The sequence below is a fragment of the Anolis sagrei genome, chromosome 5 (assembly GCF_037176765.1).
Source record: "Anolis sagrei isolate rAnoSag1 chromosome 5, rAnoSag1.mat, whole genome shotgun sequence".
Taxonomy (NCBI): domain Eukaryota; kingdom Metazoa; phylum Chordata; class Lepidosauria; order Squamata; family Dactyloidae; genus Anolis; species Anolis sagrei.
The window spans coordinates 45,554,111-45,577,232 of record NC_090025.1 but is presented as its reverse complement, the minus strand read 5'-3'; the positions used below and the strand labels follow the sequence as shown (position 1 = coordinate 45,577,232).

At 41.9% G+C, this 23,122-nt stretch overlaps 1 protein-coding gene across 1 annotated transcript in view; it reads left to right on the top strand.

The window, feature by feature from the left end:
• Positions 1-23,122, top strand: part of RNF150 (ring finger protein 150) — a 142,969-nt gene that overhangs the window by 79,894 nt on the left and 39,953 nt on the right. Inside the window, exon 2 of the mRNA XM_060778912.2 lies at positions 2,470-2,720. Within this exon, the coding sequence (XP_060634895.2) occupies positions 2,470-2,720 (251 nt within the window). The remainder of the gene's footprint in view (positions 1-2,469; positions 2,721-23,122) is intronic.

Genomic DNA, 23,122 nt, shown 5'->3' with positions numbered 1-23,122 from the left:
CTTGTTTAAGTGCAAAAGAAATTTTGTCTTTATTCATTCTGCTGATGAACTAAGATTTGGTAGCAAAGTGATAAAGAGGCTACAGTATATGTTTCTGATCATTTCTACAGTTGAAGCTCTTGGTTCATATATTGCATATATTTTACACTCAAGGAAATGCATTAGAGTAAAGCAGTATATTCATATTCTTATCTCTTTAGCTGGCTGTGAAAATAAGACTAGAAGTTAAATTATCATTAATGATAATCAGGGGAACAGAACTCATTTTCATCAAGGGCCAGATGAGTCTTATGGTGCCTTCAAAGAGCCATTGAATCCATGAACGGGAAATCCATGGGTACTTAGGCCCCCTTCCACACTACCCCAATATCCCAGGATCTGATCTAAGATTATCTACTTATCCCAGATTATCTGGCAGTGGAGACTAATATAATCCAATTTAAATAACATAATCTGGGATCAGATCCTGGGATATAGGGCAGTGTAGAAGGGGCCAGAAGGACAAGGTTTTTTTTTTACATAGTGTTGCACTACAGCCCTGAAACACATTTTCACCACAAACTACACTCTATCCAGGTAATCCAGTAAGAAAAAATTATTAAAATAAGAGTATATAAAAATAAGCAAATTTAAATTTATTTTATTTATTTATTTCGTACATTTGTACCCCATGCTTCTCACCCCCGAGGGGGAACTCAGGGCAGCTTTACAATAGGCACTTGTTCAGTGCCATCCACATTCATAAAAATACATTTAAAACAATTCATTAAAACATTACATTAATAAGGCATTTGTTTAAAATCATACAGGTTTACAATCCAAGACTGGGTCAGTCCATTGTCATTCATATCACTTAAGTCTTATTCTCAGTTGCTGCCTCTATCATTCAAACACTTGGTCCCATAACCAGGTTTTGAGTTTCTTTCTAAAGGACAGGAGGGAGGTAGCCAATCTGATGTCACTGGAGAGAGAGTTCCACAAGAAAGAATCAAAGTTCACAAGGTTATTTCCATGAAAGCCAAGAGTACAAAAAACTGTCAAATACTGTCTCCAAAATCAGTCCTCAGAGATATCCAAAGGCAAGATAGCATGAATCCAAAGCAGGCAAACTATGTCCCACATGAACTAGCAGCAAGAACAACTTAGAAACTTGAATACATGAATTTCAAGAACACAGACCCCAAAAACCAAGAGCTCTTCACCTGAATGCAGCATTGCTCTCACAAAGATTTTACCAGTAGGAACCGTTTTTAAAAACCTCTATCCTTCCTATAACATCATTTCACATATACCTGCATTCCCTGTTTTTATCTCTGATTCTCTGGGGAAAGTGAGTCTGTAGTTGTTTTGTCTGCAAAATTCCAAACACCTTGACCTAAACAAACAATTGTCTGCCACATTTCTCTCAGCCTGCACTTCTTGCAGGTTCCGGTGGCAACTGATAACAGTTTCTCCAGTCTCTTGGAAACTGCCAGGAGATTCCAAAACAACTCTTCCTTGGCCATTTGTATTTTCCTCTGGGCCCTCTGATACGCTCCCAACATCCCCTTCCTCCTTTTCAGAATCTGACCAGGCTACAACACATAGTGGTTGGTACGCTTTTATTTCCCCCCACTTTAGGTATCCAGATGGAATGACAATCCATCACTTTTGTTCATCCACTATGCAGACTGGAAATAATGGAAATTGCAACCCAACAGCACTTGTTGCTCTGAAGTTGGGAAACGGTTAAATGACATTTTATCCACAAGTCATACATCATATTCACAAGCCTGATGTCTATAAATTCAAACCCCACTATCCTGTTTAAACGGAACAAACTGCAGTCTTCCAGATGTTACTGTATCACAACTTCTATCAGCTCTAGTCATGGTATCTAATGATGAGAAATACATCATTAGAGGACCACATGAAATGATATGGCAGGCGAGAAATGGCTATGTTCTGGCTATGTTCTGTGAGTCTGAATAAACCTTAAAATGTTTGTGTGTGTGTATTCAGTAATCTGATGTGTCTAAATGGCATTGTGATTTAAGAAAGTGGAAGAAGGCTGGATTTCCTATAGCCATGTAGAAAAATAAAAATAAAACATGTGGGAATGTTATTCAGTTTGCCATTTAGATATGTCACACCAGGATGAGGTCTAGACATTCACGAGTTTTGAAATAAAACACCATTGCATTTGAAAAGGGCAGCCATTAAATGGGGTTGTGGCCTTTTTTTCAGGGAAGTGTTTGATCTGATATCTTGACAGATCTATTTTCCTTTCTAACATGAATATTCTATCTAGTGTTTTACTACTATACTGTAGTATAATGGCTTGGCTCCATACCACATTTCTTCCAGCCTCTCTACCTTACAGTGTTTTGCTAATAATATAACTCTTTTCAGATGAAATGAAAATTATGGTTATATGTATGTGTGTGTGGTTTTTTTAACAATTCTTTTTCTTCACTTTCAATCTGACAGGTATAGAAGATGTGGTAGCAATAATGATCCCTGAACCAAAGGGGAAAGAGATTGTGAGTCTGCTGGAGCGCAATATTACTGTGATGATGCACATAACCATTGGAACCCGAAATCTGCAGAAGTACGTTAGTCGCACCTCTGTGGTGTTTGTCTCCATCTCTTTCATTGTGCTGATGATCATTTCACTGGCATGGCTGGTCTTCTACTATATTCAGAGGTTCAGATACGCAAATGCCAGAGACAGAAACCAGGTGAGTAGTTTTCCATGCCTTTTTAAAAAGGTTTATATCCTACTTGTTGCATCTTTGCAAAGTGTATTGGAGCTTAAATCAAAATGTATTATTTTATTACCAAGTAGGAAATACAATAAGCCCTCTAGGTTGGCGTAATGAAAATCATGCATCGTTCACATTTTGTCAGTCCACACACTATCTTGCCAGAGAAAGAAAATATGCCACACAGATGATCAGGAACAAGTAGTTTACTCTTTGTAACACAGAAAAACATATTTATAATCATGAGATCAGTTGCATTGACTCACACAATGTCCTTTTAGAGATATATAAATGGCCTTTCAGTGTCCATGTGGAATATTTCCTTCCAGCAGCTCATGAAGCAAGAATTCTCTCTCTCTCTGCAAGCACTTGCACAGCTCAAGCCAGGTTTCGTATATCATGGAACCACTGGGAAGGCCTGTTCAAAAAGCCAGGTTTTCACCATTCTTCGAAAAGTCAGGAGAGAGGGGGCCAATCTTATCTTTCTAGGCAGGACGTTCTATAGTCGAGGGGCCACCGCTGAGAAGGCCCTGACTCTTGTCCCCGCCAAACACATCTGCAAGAAAGGCGGGAGCGAGAGCAGGGCCTCCCCAGAAGATCTTAACATTCTAGATGGTTCATAAGGAGAGTTACGTTTGGATAGGTCAGTTGGACCCAAATATGTGCAGCCAATTTTAAAACAAATGCAGAGGACCCAAACAGGCAGCAACAGCAGATGAATGACAGGTATCCAGGCAGCAGTCGAGTTCCTAAAGCAACCTCTTCAGGTGTATGATGTGTAGACTGCAGCCTTGTTAAATATCTTACCCACATTTATTACTTTTGGCCAATGATTTTTCAAATGCAACTGCTGCCTCATAGCAGCTCACGTCTCTGATCATAGCAAGTGTCTGATCATAGTCATCTATTTCTCACCTTCAGAGGAGCTGTCAAGAGAATAAGAACAGTGTGTACCTTTTGACAGTTCCTGTGCGGTTTGTGTTAAGTGTCAGATGTGGCTAAGAATGTGTTCGTATTCATTCTTATTCCTAAGACAACCTCTCTTGTTTCAATGTAATATGAACATGTTCATCAGCAGCTGGTGACTCCCAGGTTAATAAGACTGGAAATCACCTCCAAGATTATATCTGAACTCTAAAGGAGGTATCTAAAGGACCAACAACCTAGTTCACAAATTGGTCCAGCACTTTGGATAGCTCCTGTAAAGTTAAGGGTAAAACTCAGAGGATATATATCATGGGTTCTACTGACACGATATTCAGCAGTTGCCACTGTATTGATACAGTACAAGAAGCAAAAGAGAAATGTCTAAATGCAACACTGTGCACATCTGCATTGTAGTGACACCACTTTAAATGCTGTGATAGAATAGAATAACTTTGTTGCAATTGTACATTGTACAACAAAATTAAACATTTTCCCCAGCACACATCGCAAACAAAACACCCATGCCGCCACACTTATACCCCACCGCACAGCCCCCAATTCCACATCAATGCAAAGCCTTGGAGTTCAATATAGTTACAGCTCTAAGATAAAAGTTGTCTCTCAGTCTGTTTGCCCTTGCCTTTGTCACTTTGTACCATCTTCCAAGTGAGAATGATGATGATGATGATGATGATGATGATGATGATGATGATATCAATAACAATAATAAGTGCCTGATTCTGGCAGCCCAAGAATAAGCCATTGGAACCAATGCCATCAAAACCAGAATTGAAAAGTCGACGACAGATCCCAAATATAGACTCTGCAAGGAAGCAGATGAAACAATAGATCACATCCTCAGCTGCTGCAAGAAGATCGTGCTGACAGACTACAAGCAGAGGCATAACACTGTTGCTCAGATGATTCATTGGAACTTGTGCCACAAATACCATCTGCCTGCGACAAAGAACTGGTGGGATCACAAGCCAGAAAAAGTTACAGAGAATGAACACGCCAAACTCCTCTGGGACTTCCAGATTCAGACAGACAGGGTTTTGGGGCACAACACTCCTGACCTCACAATTGTGTTAAAAAACAAAGTATGGATCATCGATGTCGCAATCCCAGGTGACAACAGGATTGCAGAGAAACAACAGGAAAAGCTGACAGGATATGAGGATTTAAAGATCGAAATGCAAAGACTCTGGCACAAGCCAGTAAAGGTGGTCCCAGTGGTGATAAGCACATTATTGTCCCTGCACCACGAGAGCAGCCGATCCATCTCATCCCAATAGGCAAACTCATCCCCAGTGTGTAATGCTCTGGAATCTTGGGAACTGTAATTTCCACAAGGCCTTTCATCTTATCTGCCAAAGAGTATTGGTGTCTCACTAAACTATAAATCCAGAATTCCCTAGCATTGAACCAGGATAATTAAAATGATGCCAAATGGTATTCATTCTATAATGTAGATGCATCCAAGATAGCTTATGTCTAAAGCCAAATCCATCTGGTTTTACAGATGTGCTTGTTTGGTTTCTTCCTTATTTTTCTAAAAATGTCATCTAATTGACACTTCAGTGTTTGAAAAACAGCCATGTGTTGGATCATTGCTAAATAACAAATATCCTTTCATAGCTTCTCTTGCATTTTTTTTTCTGGCAGTGTTTTCTCTTAACCAATCTTTTTGTCTCTGTCTGCCTTGTAATTTTTCTTCTCATTCTCAGGTTGAGAAATTTGAACTAGAAATTCCAGATAGGCTCGTGTAAATAGAGCCAAATACAACATTAATAGCAATTAGCAAATGGCAGCAAGATAAAAAGAGATAAAGCAGCATTAGGTTTCTTCAAAGACAGAAAAACGTTTATACCATAAAAGAAAGCAATGAAAGCAGCATAGCATTTCCTTCACTAAAGAAAATCCTGACAGCACAAGTACTTATCAGAAATAAAAAAAATTACACACAACTAGAAGTAATACAAATGAGAAATAAGATCAGAGCAGTTAAGGTGTCAGATATATGCCAGAATAAATTCAGATCAAATATTCAAAAATGTTTTAAAACATGCCCCATAATATTGTATTACATCAGAGTTTTAAAAGTAACATAGGCACAGTTACCTGCCATCTGGTGGTGCAGCGGGTTAAGCCACTGAGCTACTGAACTTGCTGACCAAAAGGTCAGCAATTCAAATCTGTGGAGCAGGGTGACCTCCCACTGTTAGCCCAGCTCCTACCAACCTAGAAGTTCGAAAACATGCAAATGTGAGTAGATCAATAGGTACCGCTTTTGCAGGAAGGTAATGGTGCTCCATACAGTCATGCTGGGCACATGACCTAGGAGGTGTCTATGGACAACACCAGCTTTTCAGCTTAGAAATGGAGATGAGCACTACCCCCCAGTCAGACATGACTAGATTTAATGTCAAGGGGAAACCTTTACCTTTTTATAGGCACAATTACCAATGTGATTGGCTTTCTTTGTAACTTCCTTTGAACAATGTTGAATGATAGCATAGTTTCCACTAACATGCTGTATTTAAAGAGTTAGTTGCTCAGATCTATAAAGGTGAAAAACATCTTGCAAAATGAATTTTTTTAACCCATTTGGAGAATTTTCTTCTTTCCCTTGAAAAGCGATGGAACATTATTTCCTCCACGCTCGGGCAAGACAATGTTTTCAAGGGCAGTTTGTAGTTGGGTCACATCACATTTTGAATTGTTTATACTGAAGATGTGCTTGTGATGAAGATTCCTGTTGATGCATTAACAAGTGCATCTCTTCTGCTTCGTTAACATTTTGCAATCTGTCAGCTACATCTGATGAACTCACAATATTTTAAAATAATCACCGATTCCACTCTGTTTGTTAGCTCTGGAACACAAAAATGAAATGCTTTTACCATGATGTTCATTTGAACATTGATTCCAATGTCATGTTATCAGTGTTATGTTTGACATTTCATTGCAACATTCACACACAGCTGTAAATGTGGGAGCTTCTGCTGACAAGTTTCCATCCATCTCTGCTATGAGGTGTTGCAGTTTTTGTTTTTTTACTGATAATTATTTTTCCATCTTCCAATAGCATCATGTGCCCCAGAACAGTTTGTGATAAAGTACACAGTTCTGCCATCAGATCATGGTATAACATTAATAGCAAATATATCTTCAGCTCTGTGGTCTTTCTCATTATTTCAGTGGGGCCGGGCGGAGGCTGCGGGACTGGTTCATTATTAATTGTACTCATCAACACTCCTGCTTCTTCATTCTTGTCCCCTTTCTCGCTGCTGCCTCTCCCCCTAAAATGCCAACTATCCAGGAGAGAGAGAAAAATACTCCATAATAATCCAGAATGGCACAGTGGGTTAAACCCTTGTGCTGGCAGGACAGCGGACCGAAAGGTAGGCAGTTCAGATCCAGGGAGTAGGATGAGCTCTCGTCTGTCAGCTCCAGCTCATGTGGGGACATGACAGAAGTCTCCCACAGGATGGTAAAACATCTGGGTGTCCCCCAGACAACGTCCTTGCAGACAGCTAATTCACTCGCACCAGAAGTGACTAGCAGTTTCTGAAGTTGCTCCTGATGCGAAAAAATTCCACATGGATGGATAAGCTAGTGATATGATATGATAAACTGATTGCTGGCAAGAAGTGTAATTCATCCAATTAACTAAATGTAAACAGTAAGAAAACCTGGAAAATGTATTCAAACTTATACCACTTGACAAAGTAATTTTCTCACATTAATGTGATTTCATAATAAATAAAAGTAACAAGTGTAATTAAGTAACATGCATTGCAAATAAATCATATTTTTATAATATGGTTTATTTGCAAAATAGTTCAATCATTAATTATACCTTTACTTGGAAAGTGAGGCACTAAAAACCTATCTGCGGCACAAAGAGGTTTAGCTTCTTTTAATTTCAGCCCCTTACTACTGCTGAGTTGTGCAGATCAATATATAGAAATAAACTCAAAATACTATTACATTGGGTTATTTTTAGTTTTTTGGACTATATGATCATGTTCCAGAAGCATTCTCTCCTGACGTTTCACCTGCATCTATGGCAGGCATCCTCAGAGGTTGTGAGGTATGTTTGAAACTAGAAAAATTGGGGTAATATGGGTTTTTCCTAGTTTCCAACAGACCTCACAATTTCTGAGGATGCCTGCCACAGATGTAGGTGAAATGTTAGGAGAGAATGCCTCTGGAACATGGCCATACAGCCTGGAAAACTCACAACAACCCAATGAATTCTGGCCATGAAAGCCTTCGACAATTACTGTCATGATGTTTATAGCTATTTTTTTTGTAAAAAAAAATGGTTCTTGACTTCCACATATTCACATGTTATATTTATTTTTGCACCTTCTGGGTTAAAATATGCAAAATGTTATGTACGTTTCCTGCTAGTATTGTATGGTTGCCCCTTGACATTAGAAGTATGTTGATTTTTAATCTCGTCTGCTGAATCCATTTGCTGCAGATGTTTTTCCTCTTTTGCTTTGCCTTTGCCATGTCCTCCACTGAATCATGTGCTCGGTGATGTGTGATATATAGCAATATTTTAGGTCATGTTCATTCTTGCAAATATCTTTATTATTGGCTTAGGGTTGTTTTTTTTTCCCTACTGACATGTATGTATTTTCTCAACACTTTGTTTTTACACTATTTCCTAACCATTTGGTATTGGGGGGGGGGGGGGGCATTATGCATTAAAACAGTAACATTATACATTAAAAATGAAATTTACCTAATATTTGTTAGTAGAATATTTTGATTGAATCATGGTCCATCCTGATAACATTTGTGTTAGCGTAAAATATATTTTTTTAATTTATTGATCCTCTGACACATTGCTTTTATTGACTTGGTCAGTCTACATCTGGAATACTGTGCCCAATTCTGGGCACCACAATTGGAGAGAGATGTTGATAAGCTGGAATGTGTCCAGAGGAGGGCAACTAAAATGATCAAGGGTCTGAAGAACAAGCTTTATGAGGAGCGGCTTAAAGAGCTGGGCATGTTTAGCCTGCAGAAGAGAAGCTGGAGAGGAGACATGATGGCCAAGTATAAATATGTGAGAGGAAATCATAGGGAGGAGGTTGTTTTCTGCTGCTCTGGAGACTAGGACGTACAACAATGGCTTCAAACTACAGGAAAGGAGATTCCACTGGAACATGAGGAAGAACTTCCTGACTGTGAGAGCTGTTCAGCAGTGGAACTTTCTGCCCCAAAGTGTGGTGGAGGCTCCTTCTTTGAAGGCTTTTAAACAGGCTGGATGGTCATCTGTCGGGGGTGCTTTAAATGCGATTTTCCTGCTTCTTGACAGGAGGTTGGACTGGATGGCCCACGAGGTCTCTACCAACTCTATGATTCTATGAAACATTGGTTTTAAAATCAGGGAGGGCAAATATTTAACTTCTGCATTGGTTTCAGGTAGATTGTTGTAACCAGTCAGCATGTAAAATTTAAAATCACTTGCCCATGTCTGTAGAAATCATACAAATGAATTAGTGCAAAATATTTGATTTATTTTATTGCACCCCACTTCATAGGCTACAGCCATTGTCAGTACTTTGGACCCTATAAATGGTAAAGTTGTCCTTCTGACACCTTACTGTTACAGAATGCAATTAAAAATATATATAAAGGCAAATACTATAGGTGAAGGCTTCCCCTGACATTAAGTCTAGTCATTGCATTGGTGCTTATCTCCATTTCTAAGCTGAAGAGCCAGCATTGTCAGTAGACACCTCCAAGGTCATGTGGCCAGCATGACTGCATGGAGTGCCGTTACCTTCCTGCAAAAGCGGTACCTATAGATCTACTCACATTTTCATGTTTTCAATCTGCAAGGTTGGCAAAAGCTGGGGCTACTAGCAGGAGCTCACCCCATCTCACAGATTCAAACAGCCAACCTTTCGGTCAGCAATTTCTGCAGCTCAGCAGTTTAACCCGCTGCGCCACCAGGGGGCCCAAGACAAATAGTTTGATGTAATTCAAATTTAATTTTAACAGAGTGAAAATCCCTAACCCTCACCCCCACAAAGGCATACTCGTTTGAATCTTTGTACACACAATTGTTCAAAGCAAGTTGCACAATAATTAATAATTTGTGCAACTAGATATGCAGTCATACATCTGAATGTGGTGTTGTATGGCATCCTAAGTTACCATTTTACACAACTATTTACACAACAAAATTGTTTTGAGCTGTTATACTTGTGCTGAGTCTGAAATTGCACAACCATTAATGTGATGCATTATTGCATAATTGGGTTCAGGCCTTTGGATACATTATATAATTGGGGACTTTATCTTTTCAAGGAAGAGTCATAATAGAGACCTTACAGTAATCATCTCCTGTATAAACAAAGCTGTAAAATCCTCCTGAGGAGTTCATGTAAAGATGTTGGTTAGATTAAATACCTCTGGATAGTTACATCAAAATTTCAGGGCACAGCTGTGCCTTCTGCAGGAGAATGTTTGCAAGAAATTAACTAAACCTTCACTGTACAGATACTGCTATTGTTCAATTTTAACATTCATCATTACCCTCTGTGGAATCTTATGATTGACAATTCTGGTCCCCCTGGTGGCGCAGCGGGTTAACTGCTGAGCTACTCAACTTGCTGACCGAAAGGTTGATGGTTCTAATCCGGGGAGCAGAGTGAGCTCTTGCTGTTAGGCCCAGCTTCTGCCAACTTCGAAAACATGCAAATATGAGTAGATCAATAGGTACAGCTTCTGTGGGAAGGTAACAATGCTCCATGCAGTCATGCTGGCCACATGACCTTGGAGGAGTCTATGAACAACGCAGGCTCTTTGGCTTAGACATGGAGATGAGCACGCACACACACACCCCAAAGAGTTGGACACAACTTGACTTAATGTCAAGGGAAACCTTTACCTTAGGCTGGAAAGTTCAGTGATGGTTAAGAAACTTAAAGGAAGGTCATAAAAAGGGCTTTATGCTCTCCACAAATGTCTACACCTGGATTCTTAGGCAGGAACATCATTTATTAGTCATGGGCCCCTTTCACAGAGCTGTTTAAAATCCACATTGAACTGGATTATCTGGCAGTGTGCTCAGATATTCCAGTTTGGGTTTTTTTGTCGTGTCAGGAGCAACTTGAAAAACTGCAAGTAGCTTCTGGCGTGAGAGAAAAGGACGTTGCCCAGGGGACGCCCGGATGATTTGATGTTTTTATCATCCTTGCAGGAGGCTTCTCTCATGTCCCTGCATGAGGAGCTGGAGCTGATAGAGGGAGCTCATCCACCTCTCCCCAGATTCGAACCTGCGACCTGTCGGTCTTCAGTCTTGCCGGTACAGGGGTTTAACCCACTGCGCCACCGGGGGCTCAGATATTCCAGTTCAAAGCAGATATTGTGGATTATCTGCCTTGATATTCTAGGTTATATGGCTGTGTAGAAGGGCCCTAGGACTCACGCATGGCCAGGCCAGCAGAGAAAGAGAACTCATTTCCTATGTCCAGTGGAGTATATTTATTTTATGAAAAAGCAAACCAGAAGGGAAACTCAGAATTAGTTGGTTGTTTGAAAATAAAACACACATCAATGTTTACCTAATCCTTATCAGGACCCTAAAAATAGCTCACCAAAGCAGCTTACAGGGGAAAGCCCAGGGACTCCCTGACATAGCTTAGGATGGTGTTGCCTCTGTTCTGTTCATATGAGGACAAATGAAGCTGCTGGTGCAGACAAAATTTTTCATTAAGGAGCCAGGGCAGCTCCAAGAAATGAAGAACCACCATGGCCCATTAGTTGCCTTCAAGGACTTGAGCTTGCTTCCTCTATTTGATTTCTGAAAAGTTAGGACAATATAGACAAGCAAATTGGGGTCCCTAACTGCCATAGCCTGTTCTGAAAGTGGAAATTTAATGCATACTCATATTTACTCGAGTATAATGTACCACTTAGTGTAATGCACACCTCAATTTAGAAGGTGCACATTAGAAAAATGGATTTGCCCTTGAATGTAATGTGTCCAATAGCACAGGCATTGCCTGTCGTTCCTGCCATCTGGGAAGCTACACCTCTCCATCAAGTCAAGGCTGATGAACTCACAATTTGCAACTGGCTTCATTCGGTTGGATCTGCAGGAACTATGGCTTAGCAGCAGGAATGACTGTTCACCAGCCAGGTGCTCTTCTTCCTTTTCCAGGAGCCACGGAGCCTTGAGGCTGCTGCCACCACTGGGAGACATCATTTCAAATTTAGAATCAAACCCAAACGTTTGAAGTATTAGCCAGCATTGCTTGTAGAGTAATAGGTTGTTATTATGTCCTTATTATGACAATAAGTGATATGTCTACCTTGCCCCTCTCTGCTTTAATGGATGGATTGCGGGTAGAAAAAGCAGCAGTGGAGCTCTCTATAGCATTTTTTTCTGGGACATTCTTTGGGTTAAGAGACAATCCTGTTTGCCAACTGATAGAACATAATAGGCAATAGAAACCCTTACCTTTTTTGCATTGTAACGAGAATCTATATCTATATCTATATATATAATAAAGAAGAGTGTTTGTTTGTATAGGACAGAGGGCGGACAGAGGGCGGAAGGGGTATGTGGCAGCGTTCTGATTGGCCAGCCTGAAAGTTCCAACATTCGGATTGGCTGCCGCAGTGGTGCTATTTGCATATGGTCTCTGATTGGCCAGCTTCAATAGGAGCCCCTGGTGGAGAAGAGGGTTCATGGCAGAAACGGGGCATGACAGAAGGAAATTTGCATATGGTCTCTAATTGGCCAGCCTCAAATCCAACATTCCGAGATGACAAAGAGAGGAAAGGAAAGGCCAAAGGGGGCTGGGTCAGAACACTCCCAATACAGACCGAAATAGGCACACAGAGCCCCCATCACCCACTCTACATCCTACTGCAGTTTGGAGGAGTATGAACCATGGATGATGGGACTTGCAGTACCACCACTCCCCAAGACTGCTGCAAAACTCATCTAATGACCAATCAAGACCAAAGTTGGCACACAGAGCCCCCATGACCCACTCTACATCCTGCTGCAGTTTTGGAGAAGGGTGGACAATGGATGATGGAACTTCCAGTACCTTCACTCACATTCTGAGACCTCTGCAAACCTCATCCAATGACGGATCAAGACCAAACTTGGCACATAGACCTCTCATGACCCACTTTACGCCCTGGTGTTATTTGGAAAACTTTGGAGATGGATGATGGGACTTGCAGTACCTTTGCTCACTTCCTGAGACCACTGAGACCCTCGCCAATGACTAATCAAGACTAAACTTGGCACATGGAGCTCCAATGACCCACTCTACATCCTGCTGCAGTTTGGAGGAGGACAGACCATGGATGATGGGACTTCAAGTACCTCCACTCCCTTCCAAAGATTGCTGCAACCCTCTTCTAATGACCAATCAAGATCACACTTGGCACACAGAGCCCCCATGATCCACTCTACATCCTGCTGCAGTTTGAAAGGGGATGGACTTTGGATGATGGGACTTGCAATACCTTCACTCACTTACTGACACCACTGCCACCCTCATCTAATGACTGATAAAGACCAAACTTGGCACACAGAGCCCCCATGACCCACTCTATATCCTGCTGCTGTTTGTAGGAGGATGGCCCATGGATGATGGGACTTCAAGTACCTTCACTCACTTCCTTAAAATAATGCAGCCGTTATCCAAAGACCAATAAAGACCAAACTTGGCATACAGAACCACCATTACCCACTTTCTCTAATAACCCGGGCAACGCCGGGTCCCCAAGCTAGTCTATGTATATAATAAAAGTCAAAACTTGTATGCGGAGGACAAAAGTGTGGCGGGAGGAGTATGTGCCAGCGTTTTGATTGGCTACTGCAGTGGTGCTATTTGCATATGGTCTCTGATTGGCCAGCTTCAATAGGAGCCCCTGGTGGAGAAAAGAGTTCATGGCAGAAACGGGGACATGAGAAAGAAATTTGCATATGGTCTCTGATTGGCCAGCCTCAATTCCAAGATTCCGAGATGACAAAGAGAGGAAAGGAAAAGGCCAGAGGGGGCTGAGTCAGAACATTACCAATACAGACCACTCTTGGCACACAGAGTCCCCATGACCCACTCGACATCCTACTGCAGTTTGGAGGAGGATGAACCATGGATGATGGGACTTGCAGTACCATCACTCACATTCTGAGACCGCTGTTAATCTCATCCAATGACTGATCAGGACCAAACTTGGCACATAGACCTCTCATGACCCACTTTATGTCCTGGTGTGGTTTGGCAGGGGACGGACCATGGATTATGGGACTTGCAGTACCTTTGCTCAGTTCTTGAGACCACTGCAACCCTCATCCAATTACTGATAAAGATCAAACTTGGCACACTGAGTCTCCATGGCGCACTCTACATCCTGGGGCAGTTTGGGGGAGAATGCACCATGGACGATGGGACTTGCAATAACTGCACTCCCTTCCTAAGACCATTACAACTGCCAACAATGATGAATCAGGACCACAATTTACACAGAGAGCCCGCATGACCCACTCTACATCCTGGTGCGGTTTGGAAGAATTTGACAATGGATGATGAGACTTGCAGTCACTTCACTCACTTCCTGAGACCACTGAGACCCTCGCCAATGACTGATCAAGACCAAACTTGGCACACAGAGTCCCCATGACCCACTCTACATCCTGGTGCACTTTCGAGGAGGACAGACCATGGATGATGGGACTTCAAGTACCTCTACTGCCTTCCCAAGAATGCTGCAACCCTCATCTAATGTCCGATCAAGACCAAACTTGGCACACAGAGCCCCCATAACCCACTCTACATCCCGATGTTGTTTGGAGGAGGATGGACGATGGATGATGGGACTTCCAGTACCTTCACTCACTTCCTGAAACCACAGCGACACTTATCCAAATACCAAGAAAGACCAAACTTGGCACAGAGAGCCCCCTTGGCTAACTCAACATTCTGGTGAGGTTTGGGGGAGAACAGACTATGGATGATGGGACTTGCAGTACCTAAACTCACTTTCTGAGACCACTGTGACCCTCATCCAATGAATGATCAAGAAGAAAACTTGGTGCACAGAGCCCCCATGATCCACTCTCCATTCTGGTGCAATTTGGAGGAGGATGGACCACAGATGATTGGATTCGAAGTACCTTCACTAACTTCCTGAGACCACTGCGAGCCATATACATAACTGATAAAGACCAACCTTGATACACAATTCCTTTCTCAAATAACCCGGGCAGCGCCGGGTCCCCAAGCTAGTATATAATAAAGAAGAGTGTTTGTATCGGACAGAGGAAGGGTGGCGGGCGGTGTATGTGCCAGCGTTCTGATTGGCTGCCGCTGTGGTGCTATTTGCATATGGTCTCTGATTGGCCAGCTTCAGTAGGAGCCCCTGGTGGAGAAGAGGGTTCATGGCAGAAACGGGCATGACAGAAGGAAATTTGCATATGGTCTCTGATTGGCCAGCCTCAAATCCAACATTCCGAGATGACAAAGAGAGGAAAGGAAAGGCCGGGGGTGGGTCAGAACACTCCCAATACAGACCGAAATAGGCACACAGAGCCCCCATCACCCACTCTACATCTTACTGCAGTTTGGAGGAGTATGAACCATGGATGATGGGACTTGCAGTACCACCACTCACATTCTGAGACCGCTGTTAACCTCATCCAATGACTGATCAGGACCACACTTCACACATAGACCTCTCATGACCCACTTTACGTCCTGGTGTGGTTTGGCCGGGGATGGACCGTGGATTATGGGACTTGCAGTACCATTGCTCAATTCTTCAGACCACTGCAACCCTCATCCAATTACTGATAAAGACCAAACTTGGCACACTAAGTCTCCATGACGCACTCTACCTCCAGGTGCAGTTTGAAGGAGGATGCACCATGGACGATGGGACTTGCAATACCTGCACTCCCTTCCTAAGACCATTACAACTGCCAACGATGATGGATCAGGACCACAATTTACACAGAGAGCCTGCATAACTCACTCTACATCCTGGTGCGGTTTGGAAGAATTTGACAATGGATGATGGGACTTGCAGTCACTTCACTCACTTCCTGAGACCACTGAGACCCTCGCCAATGACTCATCAAGACTAAACATGGCACATGGAGCTTCAATGACCCACTCTACATCCTGGAGCAGTTTGGAGGACGACAGACCATGGATGATGGGACTTCAAGTACCTCCACTACCCAAGACTGCTGCAAAACTCATATAATGACCAATCAAGACCAACGTTGGCACACAGAGCCCCCATGACCCACTCTACATCTTGCTGCAGTTTTGGAGAAGGGTGGACCATAGACGATGGAACTTCCAGTACCTTCACTCACATTCTGAGACCTCTGCAAACCTCATCCAATGACGGATCAAGACCAAACTTGGCACATAGACCTCTCATGACCCACTTTACGTCCTGGTGTTGTTTGGAAAAATTTGGAGATGGATGATGGGACTTGCAGTACCTTTGCTCATTTCCAGAGACCACTGAGACCCTCGCCAATGACTCATCAAGACTAAACTTGCCACATGCAGCTCCAATGACCCACTCTACATCCTGCTGCAGTTTGGAGGAGGACAGACCATGGATGATGGGACTTCAAGTACCTCCACTCCCTTCCAGAGATTGCTGCAACCCTCTTCTAATGACCAATCAAGACCACACTTGGCACACAGAGCCCCCATGATCCACTCTACATCCTGCTGCAGTTTGAAAGGGGATGGACTTTGGATGATGGGACTTGCAGTACTTTCACTCACTTACTGACACCACTGCCACCCTCATCTAATGACTGATAAAGACCAAACTTGGCACACAGAGCCCCCATGACCCACTCTATATCCTGCTGCTGTTTGTAGGAGGATGGCCCATGGATGATGGGACTTCAAGTACCTTCACTCACTTCCTGAAAATAATGCTGTTGTTATCCAAAGACCAAACTTGGCATACAGAACCACCATTACCCACTTTCTCTAATAACCCGGGCAACGCCGGGTCCCCAAGCTAGTATATAATAAAGAAGAGTGTTTGTATCGGACAGAGAAATTGTGGAGGGCGGTGTATGTGCCAGCGTTCTGATTGGCTGCCGCTGTGGTGCTATTTGCATATGGTCTCTGATTGGCCAGCTTCAATAGGAGCCCCTGATGGAGAAGAAGGCTCATGGCAGAAACGGGGCATGGCAGAAGGAAATTTGCATATGGTCTCTGATTGGCCAGCCTCAAATCCAAGATTCCGAGATGAGAAAGAGAGGAAAGGAAAGGCCGGGGGCTGGGTCAGAACACTCCCAATACAGACCGAAATAGGCACACAGAGCCCCCATCACCCACTCTACATCCTACTGCAGTTTGGAGGACTATGAACCATGGATGATGGGACTTGCAGTACCATCACTCACATTCTGAGACCGCTGCTAACCTCATCCAATGACTGATCAGGACCAAACTTCGCACATAGACCTCTCATGACCCACTTTACGTCCTGGTGTGGTTTTGTCGGGGATGGACCATGGATTATGGGACTTGCAGTACCATTGCTCAATTCTTGAGACCACTGCAACCCTCATCCAATTACCGATAAAGACCAAACTTGGCACACTGAGTCTCCATGACCCACTCTACATCCTGGTGCGGCTTGGAGGAGGATGCACCATGGACGATGGGACTTGCAATACCTGCACTCCCTTCCTAAAACCATTATAACTACCAACAATGATGGATCAGGACCACAATTTACACAGAGAGCCCGCATAATCCACTCTACATCCTGGTGCAGTTTGGAAGAATTTGAAAATGGATGATGGGACTTGCAGTCACTTCACTCACTTCCTGAGACCACTGAGATCCCTGCCAATGACTGATCAAGACCAAACTTGGCACACAGAGTCCCCATGACCCACTCTACATCCTGGTGCACATTTGAGGAGGACAGACCATGGATGATGGGACTTGAAGTACCACCACTCCCTTCCCAAGACAGCTGCAACCCTCATCTAATGTCAGATCAAGATCAAACTTGGCACACAGAGCCCCCATGACCCACTCTGCATCCTGCTGCAGTTTGAAGGAGGATCGACTTTGGATGATGGGACTTACAGTACCCTCACTCACATTCTGAGACCGCTGTTAACCTCATCCAATGTCTGATCAGGACCAAACTTGCCACATAGACCTCTCATGACCCACTTTACCTCCTGGTGTGTGTTTGGCTGGGGATAGACCATGGATTATGGGACTTGCAGTACTTTTGCGCAATTCCTGAGACCACTGCAACGCTCATCCAATTACCGATAAAGACCAAACTTGGCACACTGAGTCTCCATGACGCACTCTACATCCAGGTGCAGTTTGAAGGAGGGTGCACCATGGACGATGGGACTTGCAATACCTGCACTCCCTTCCTAAGACCATTACAACTGCCAACAATGATGGATCAGGACCACAATTTACACAGAGACCCAGCATGACCCACTCTACATCCTGGTGCGGTTTGGAAGAATTTGACAATGGATGATGGGACTTGCAGTACCTTCACTCACTTACTGACACCACTGCCACCCTCATCTAATGACTGATAAAGACCAAACTTGGCACACAGAGCCCCCATGACCCACTCTATATCCTGCTGCTGTTTGGAGGAGGATGGGCCATGGATGATGGGACTTCAAGTACCTTCACTCACTTCCTGAAAATAATGCAGCCATTATCCAAAGACCAATAAAGACCAAACTTGGCATACAGAACCGCCATTACCCACTTTCTCTAATAACCCGGGCAACGCCGGGTCCCCAAGCTAGTAAAAAATAAAAATGCTACTGTTGATTTCCATCATGATGACCAGTATTGCTCCCTTAAACCATATAGAAATTTCCCTAGCCTTTCTCTCTGAAACTCATCACCTGTAAAAGGAGTGATCGTTGGGAAGGGTTTTTTGTTTTGGAAAATTCTCAGAATCTCCCAACCATGATCATGATGGTTCAATAATGGCACTTTTCCAAGCTTTGTAGAAAAACAAGCAGTACTTGAAGGCTGCCCTCCACTAATTTACATCCTTAGCTGGGCATGATACATAGCTAGAACACAACATAATAATAATACAAGGGTTATCTGGAAGTAAGGGTACAAGATGTTTTTAAAATACAAAGAATGAATATGTTTTAATAAAACTTACATGGATTGTAGCGTAAGTATTACATTATTTTTCCACCTAGTCACCATTCAGTTCAATACATTTTGTTCATCCGTGGAATGAGTTTTTGATGCCTATGTCATAGAAATTTCCCTCTAACCTTTTGAGCCGGTTTGTCACTTTGATTTTCATCAGAAAAGTGTTTTCCACCAAGGTGTTCCTTCAATTTAGTGAACAGATGGTAGTCACTAGGTGCGAGATCAGGGCTGTGAGAAGGATGGGTTAAAACATCCCAACCAAATAAAATCAACAACTCTTGTATTGCATGAGCAGTGTGCAGACGTGCGTTGTCATGAAGGAGATGGACTCCCGCCATCAGCATCCCACGATTTTTGTTTTGGATGGCTCTGTGAAGTTTCTTCATGGTCTCACAATATATTCTCTACCCATTTTGTCTCATGCTGTCTTGACATTACACCCTCTCCATGAACTGAAATGATTTCACGATGAATCGCAGTGGCATTCATGCCCTTAGCATTTAGGTAGAGTATTATGGCATGAACTTTGCACTTGGAAGGAAACAAAATGAGGATGCTCATCTCTAACCTTCACCGCCGTGACAGTCGATGAGCTACTGACAACTAGCATTGCTCATTCTCTTCCGCTGGCTTTTTACTACACAACAGTGATACCAACATTCCCTGCGAAAATTCCCAGCAAGAGCTACGTGCCTTGTAACCTTACTTTCCGGATAACCCTTGTAATCATAAAACTCAGGGACTCAGGGCATATATTATTTAGGCTTATATCAATTTTTATTATAATAATTAGGAATAGAAATATTCATAAGGGCAGTGAATGTAACAGTGTTTAATTTAAATGAGGGAGAAAATAATGGGGGAAATCAAAGATCAAACATTTTAAACTGATGTTTCATGTGTTTTTTATTTCCCCTCGAGTTTTTAGTAGCTAAATACACTGCTTTAATAGCATTTTTGTTCCCTCAAGTATTTAGTAGACATACTATTTTAATGGCAGCAATCATTATTTTATTCACAAAGGTTTTATGAGAATGTGCTCCAGAAGCCAATTATAATTCTCTTTCTTTCCAGTCTGTTTTATGCTAACTGGCATCTTTTGAATTTGAGTCTTTTCCCACTCTTGCTTTATTCCTCTGAATAGCACAAATTGCAAGGAAAATAAAACACTGTGTTAAAAGGTAATAGTAACAAAGTGATCAGGGTCAAGAGCAACATGTAAATATTTGTTTTGCTGTCTCCCCTCTAAAAAGCTGTACAAAGTATGTTTTCACATCTGTATATATTGGGTGTAATCCAGTCGAAGTAAAACATGTTTCAACACATTGCTTACAGTGGAAGAGATTTGTGAATATTCACTGAAGTAGAGTTTGCAAGGGTCACTTTAACTCAGAGCTTGGGATGTTAATTTTTAAAACGCAGTGTGTTCCATAACTCATTGCATTGTTTTAAAGTAATCATATAAAGAAATTATGCTGCCTTTACATACAAAGTAGCTCAAATTATTAAAAATGACCTGAATATTGCCTTCTGCTGAGTTCTATTCCTTTAAAAAAAAGTTGTGGGGTTGTGGGAAATGGCTGGATAATTTGAACAGTGTTAATAGCCTTGTCCTAGTCCATTGCACAATTTTAAAACAAACGTTCTTAGAATGTGGTATTATTTTGTAATATTTTAACCCTATGTGTTCTTCCTCTCATCGCTCCTTCTTTTCCTGTTCTTATTGAAATCTGGAATGGTGCCTTGAGAAAACAAACAAAAAAGCAAATGGAAACAGATGGGTGAGGAATGATTCGCATTCCAGTCTTTAGATGCAAAACAAATGTGGTATAATTTTTCCCTAATTCTCCGAGTGTTCTGAGAGATGGTAAATGACATTGCTTGGCTCATGCAGGGAGCATGTGAAGTCAAAGTGTACTTATTTTGCCCATGTATCTCCTGCCTCTTAATATAATGGAATGAGGCAAATTACTTTAGAAAAAAACTCAATATGTATTTATTTATTTACAATACTTCTACCACGCCTTTCTCAAACCCAAAGTTGACTCAAGGCAGCTTTATAACATTGGCAGCTATTCGATGCCATTAAAACAATGTAAAATTACAATAAACATTTGAAAGAGAATTATAAAATACATACATTAAAACCTTTAAAAACATATAAAACCACTATCTTCACTATTAGCCTCGTCATCTAAAAACATTGTCTAAGCCGTTCCAGTATTCAATTTCACATAGTTCCGTAAAATAAATAATACAGTGTAAAATAACAAATACACAATCAGGCCAGGTAGAGCCCAAGATGAGCTTTGTGATCTTCAGTATGTGTTTTTTATGTCTCTCTGCTCTTAAGCAGTATTACATTACAGTAGTCATTAAAGTTACAAAAGTTTTGTATTGATTTTTTGTTGCAAAAAGACTAACATTGCCATGTTTCTGCAAGCTTATTTATAAGGCTGGTTTACTGCGAACCATCCCAGGAATAGAGGATGTGATGTCCTTCATTTGGGAACCTTCCCCCTCTGTTGTATCTCAGGGAAAACACAAAAGCACCCATTATCAATAATATTTTAATTTGCTGATAGCTGATATCACTACATAAGAGTCATTCAAACAGGTCTACATAATGCCATAATCATGCAGACTTTATTACAGTTATACCATATGCTTTTCTCACAATAGAACTAAGGAGAGAATACATGGTATCATCCAGGTACACATGAAATGTCAAACTATGGCCTGTTCATAATCTTTGGGCAAGGTATGGTCAACTTTGACCTCTGAAATGGTTTGGGGCTGTGCTGCCTTGGGCAATTGGGAATTATGATAATATACTTTATTTATATTCTGCCTTTCTCCCCTTGGGGACTCAGAGAAGATTACAGCATTTATTGCAGACATAGAAAAACATTCAATGCCTTTACAATCACACACAATGAGAAAAAAAAAACACAAAGGCAAAGGCTCCTCCTTTCATTTCCGGCTTCTGGAGGTGGTGCTCATCTCTGGGAGGTGCTTTTTCTTCATTTTCAAACCGAGGAGCCTGCATTCTCACCTCCTGGTTGTGTGACTGACAAGATTGCTTGAAGCGTTTCTTTGTTTTTCCCCACCACATTTGCATGTTTTCAAACTGCTAGGTTAGCAGGAGCTAGGGCTGACAGGCGAGAGTTCATGCTGTCTCACAGATTTGAGCTGCCAACCTTCAGGTCAGTAGGTCAGCAGCACAAGGGTTTAACCCATTGCACCACCACAGCCCCTATAAACTAAAAAGACGTTGTGGATCACCATAACTCCCCTCTGCCTTAGACCATGCCTACATTTATATAGTACTCGTTATCCTAAGAATCACATTTTTCCCCTTTTAAAATGTTATTTTTTAACTTGCTTAAAGCAAGTTGACTACATGAGTTGTCAGTCCTTTGCCATTCATTGTCCCCTCCATTTCCTCTAAGAGTAAATTATAGAAACAGGCAAATGCAAGCATGATGTTTAATCCAGCTTTTCCCTGGTGTTTATGCATGTTTTTTTCTTCCTGTTAGAGAGTACACACAGCTTTAGATAAAAATAATGGATGATTTATTCCTCAGTAGCAACAGTGCACATATTTGGGGAAAATTGAATGTGGCAGTCCACCAAAAGATGAAGACTTGAAAAGTGTCAGAATCACTTATCCCACTTTAGGAACTTAAGCAGGGAAATGCTACGTTTAAGGTTCCCATATCTTTGGACTTGGCCCTGAATCTCAGAATCTGTGTTTTTCTTTCTAATCCTCAGAATGAGGAGGAAGAATTTATGCTTTAAACCATTGCCTTGAAAATACTTGTGCGAGGCTATTACAGAATGTTTTCTGTGCAAACCAAAGCTTGGAAAACATCTGGTTGGACTAAAGTCCCACACAATCTTAAAAGCAGCACTTGCAGTGGTGTTGGAAAAAGAGCTGAGAAAAGAAGTAAGGGGGGAGGGGTTGCAAGTCAATTCAGAGCTTGGAAAACTGAATTTCTAATTAGAGAATGATTTTCTAATTTGTGTTAAGACTTGGTGTTACACTTTGTGCTTCTTATATGAATGACATGATATGAGCAATTGTGGGGGAATGCTTTATGTATCATTCATGTGTTCAGCCCAGAGTCTTCCGAGATGCCATACTTGAACAAAATAGTTTGTGGGTATTGATTGTTGTGGCCTTTTAATTGCCTTAGATGCCTTTTAAGTATCTGGACAGTCAGCTGGACTGAGGGCACA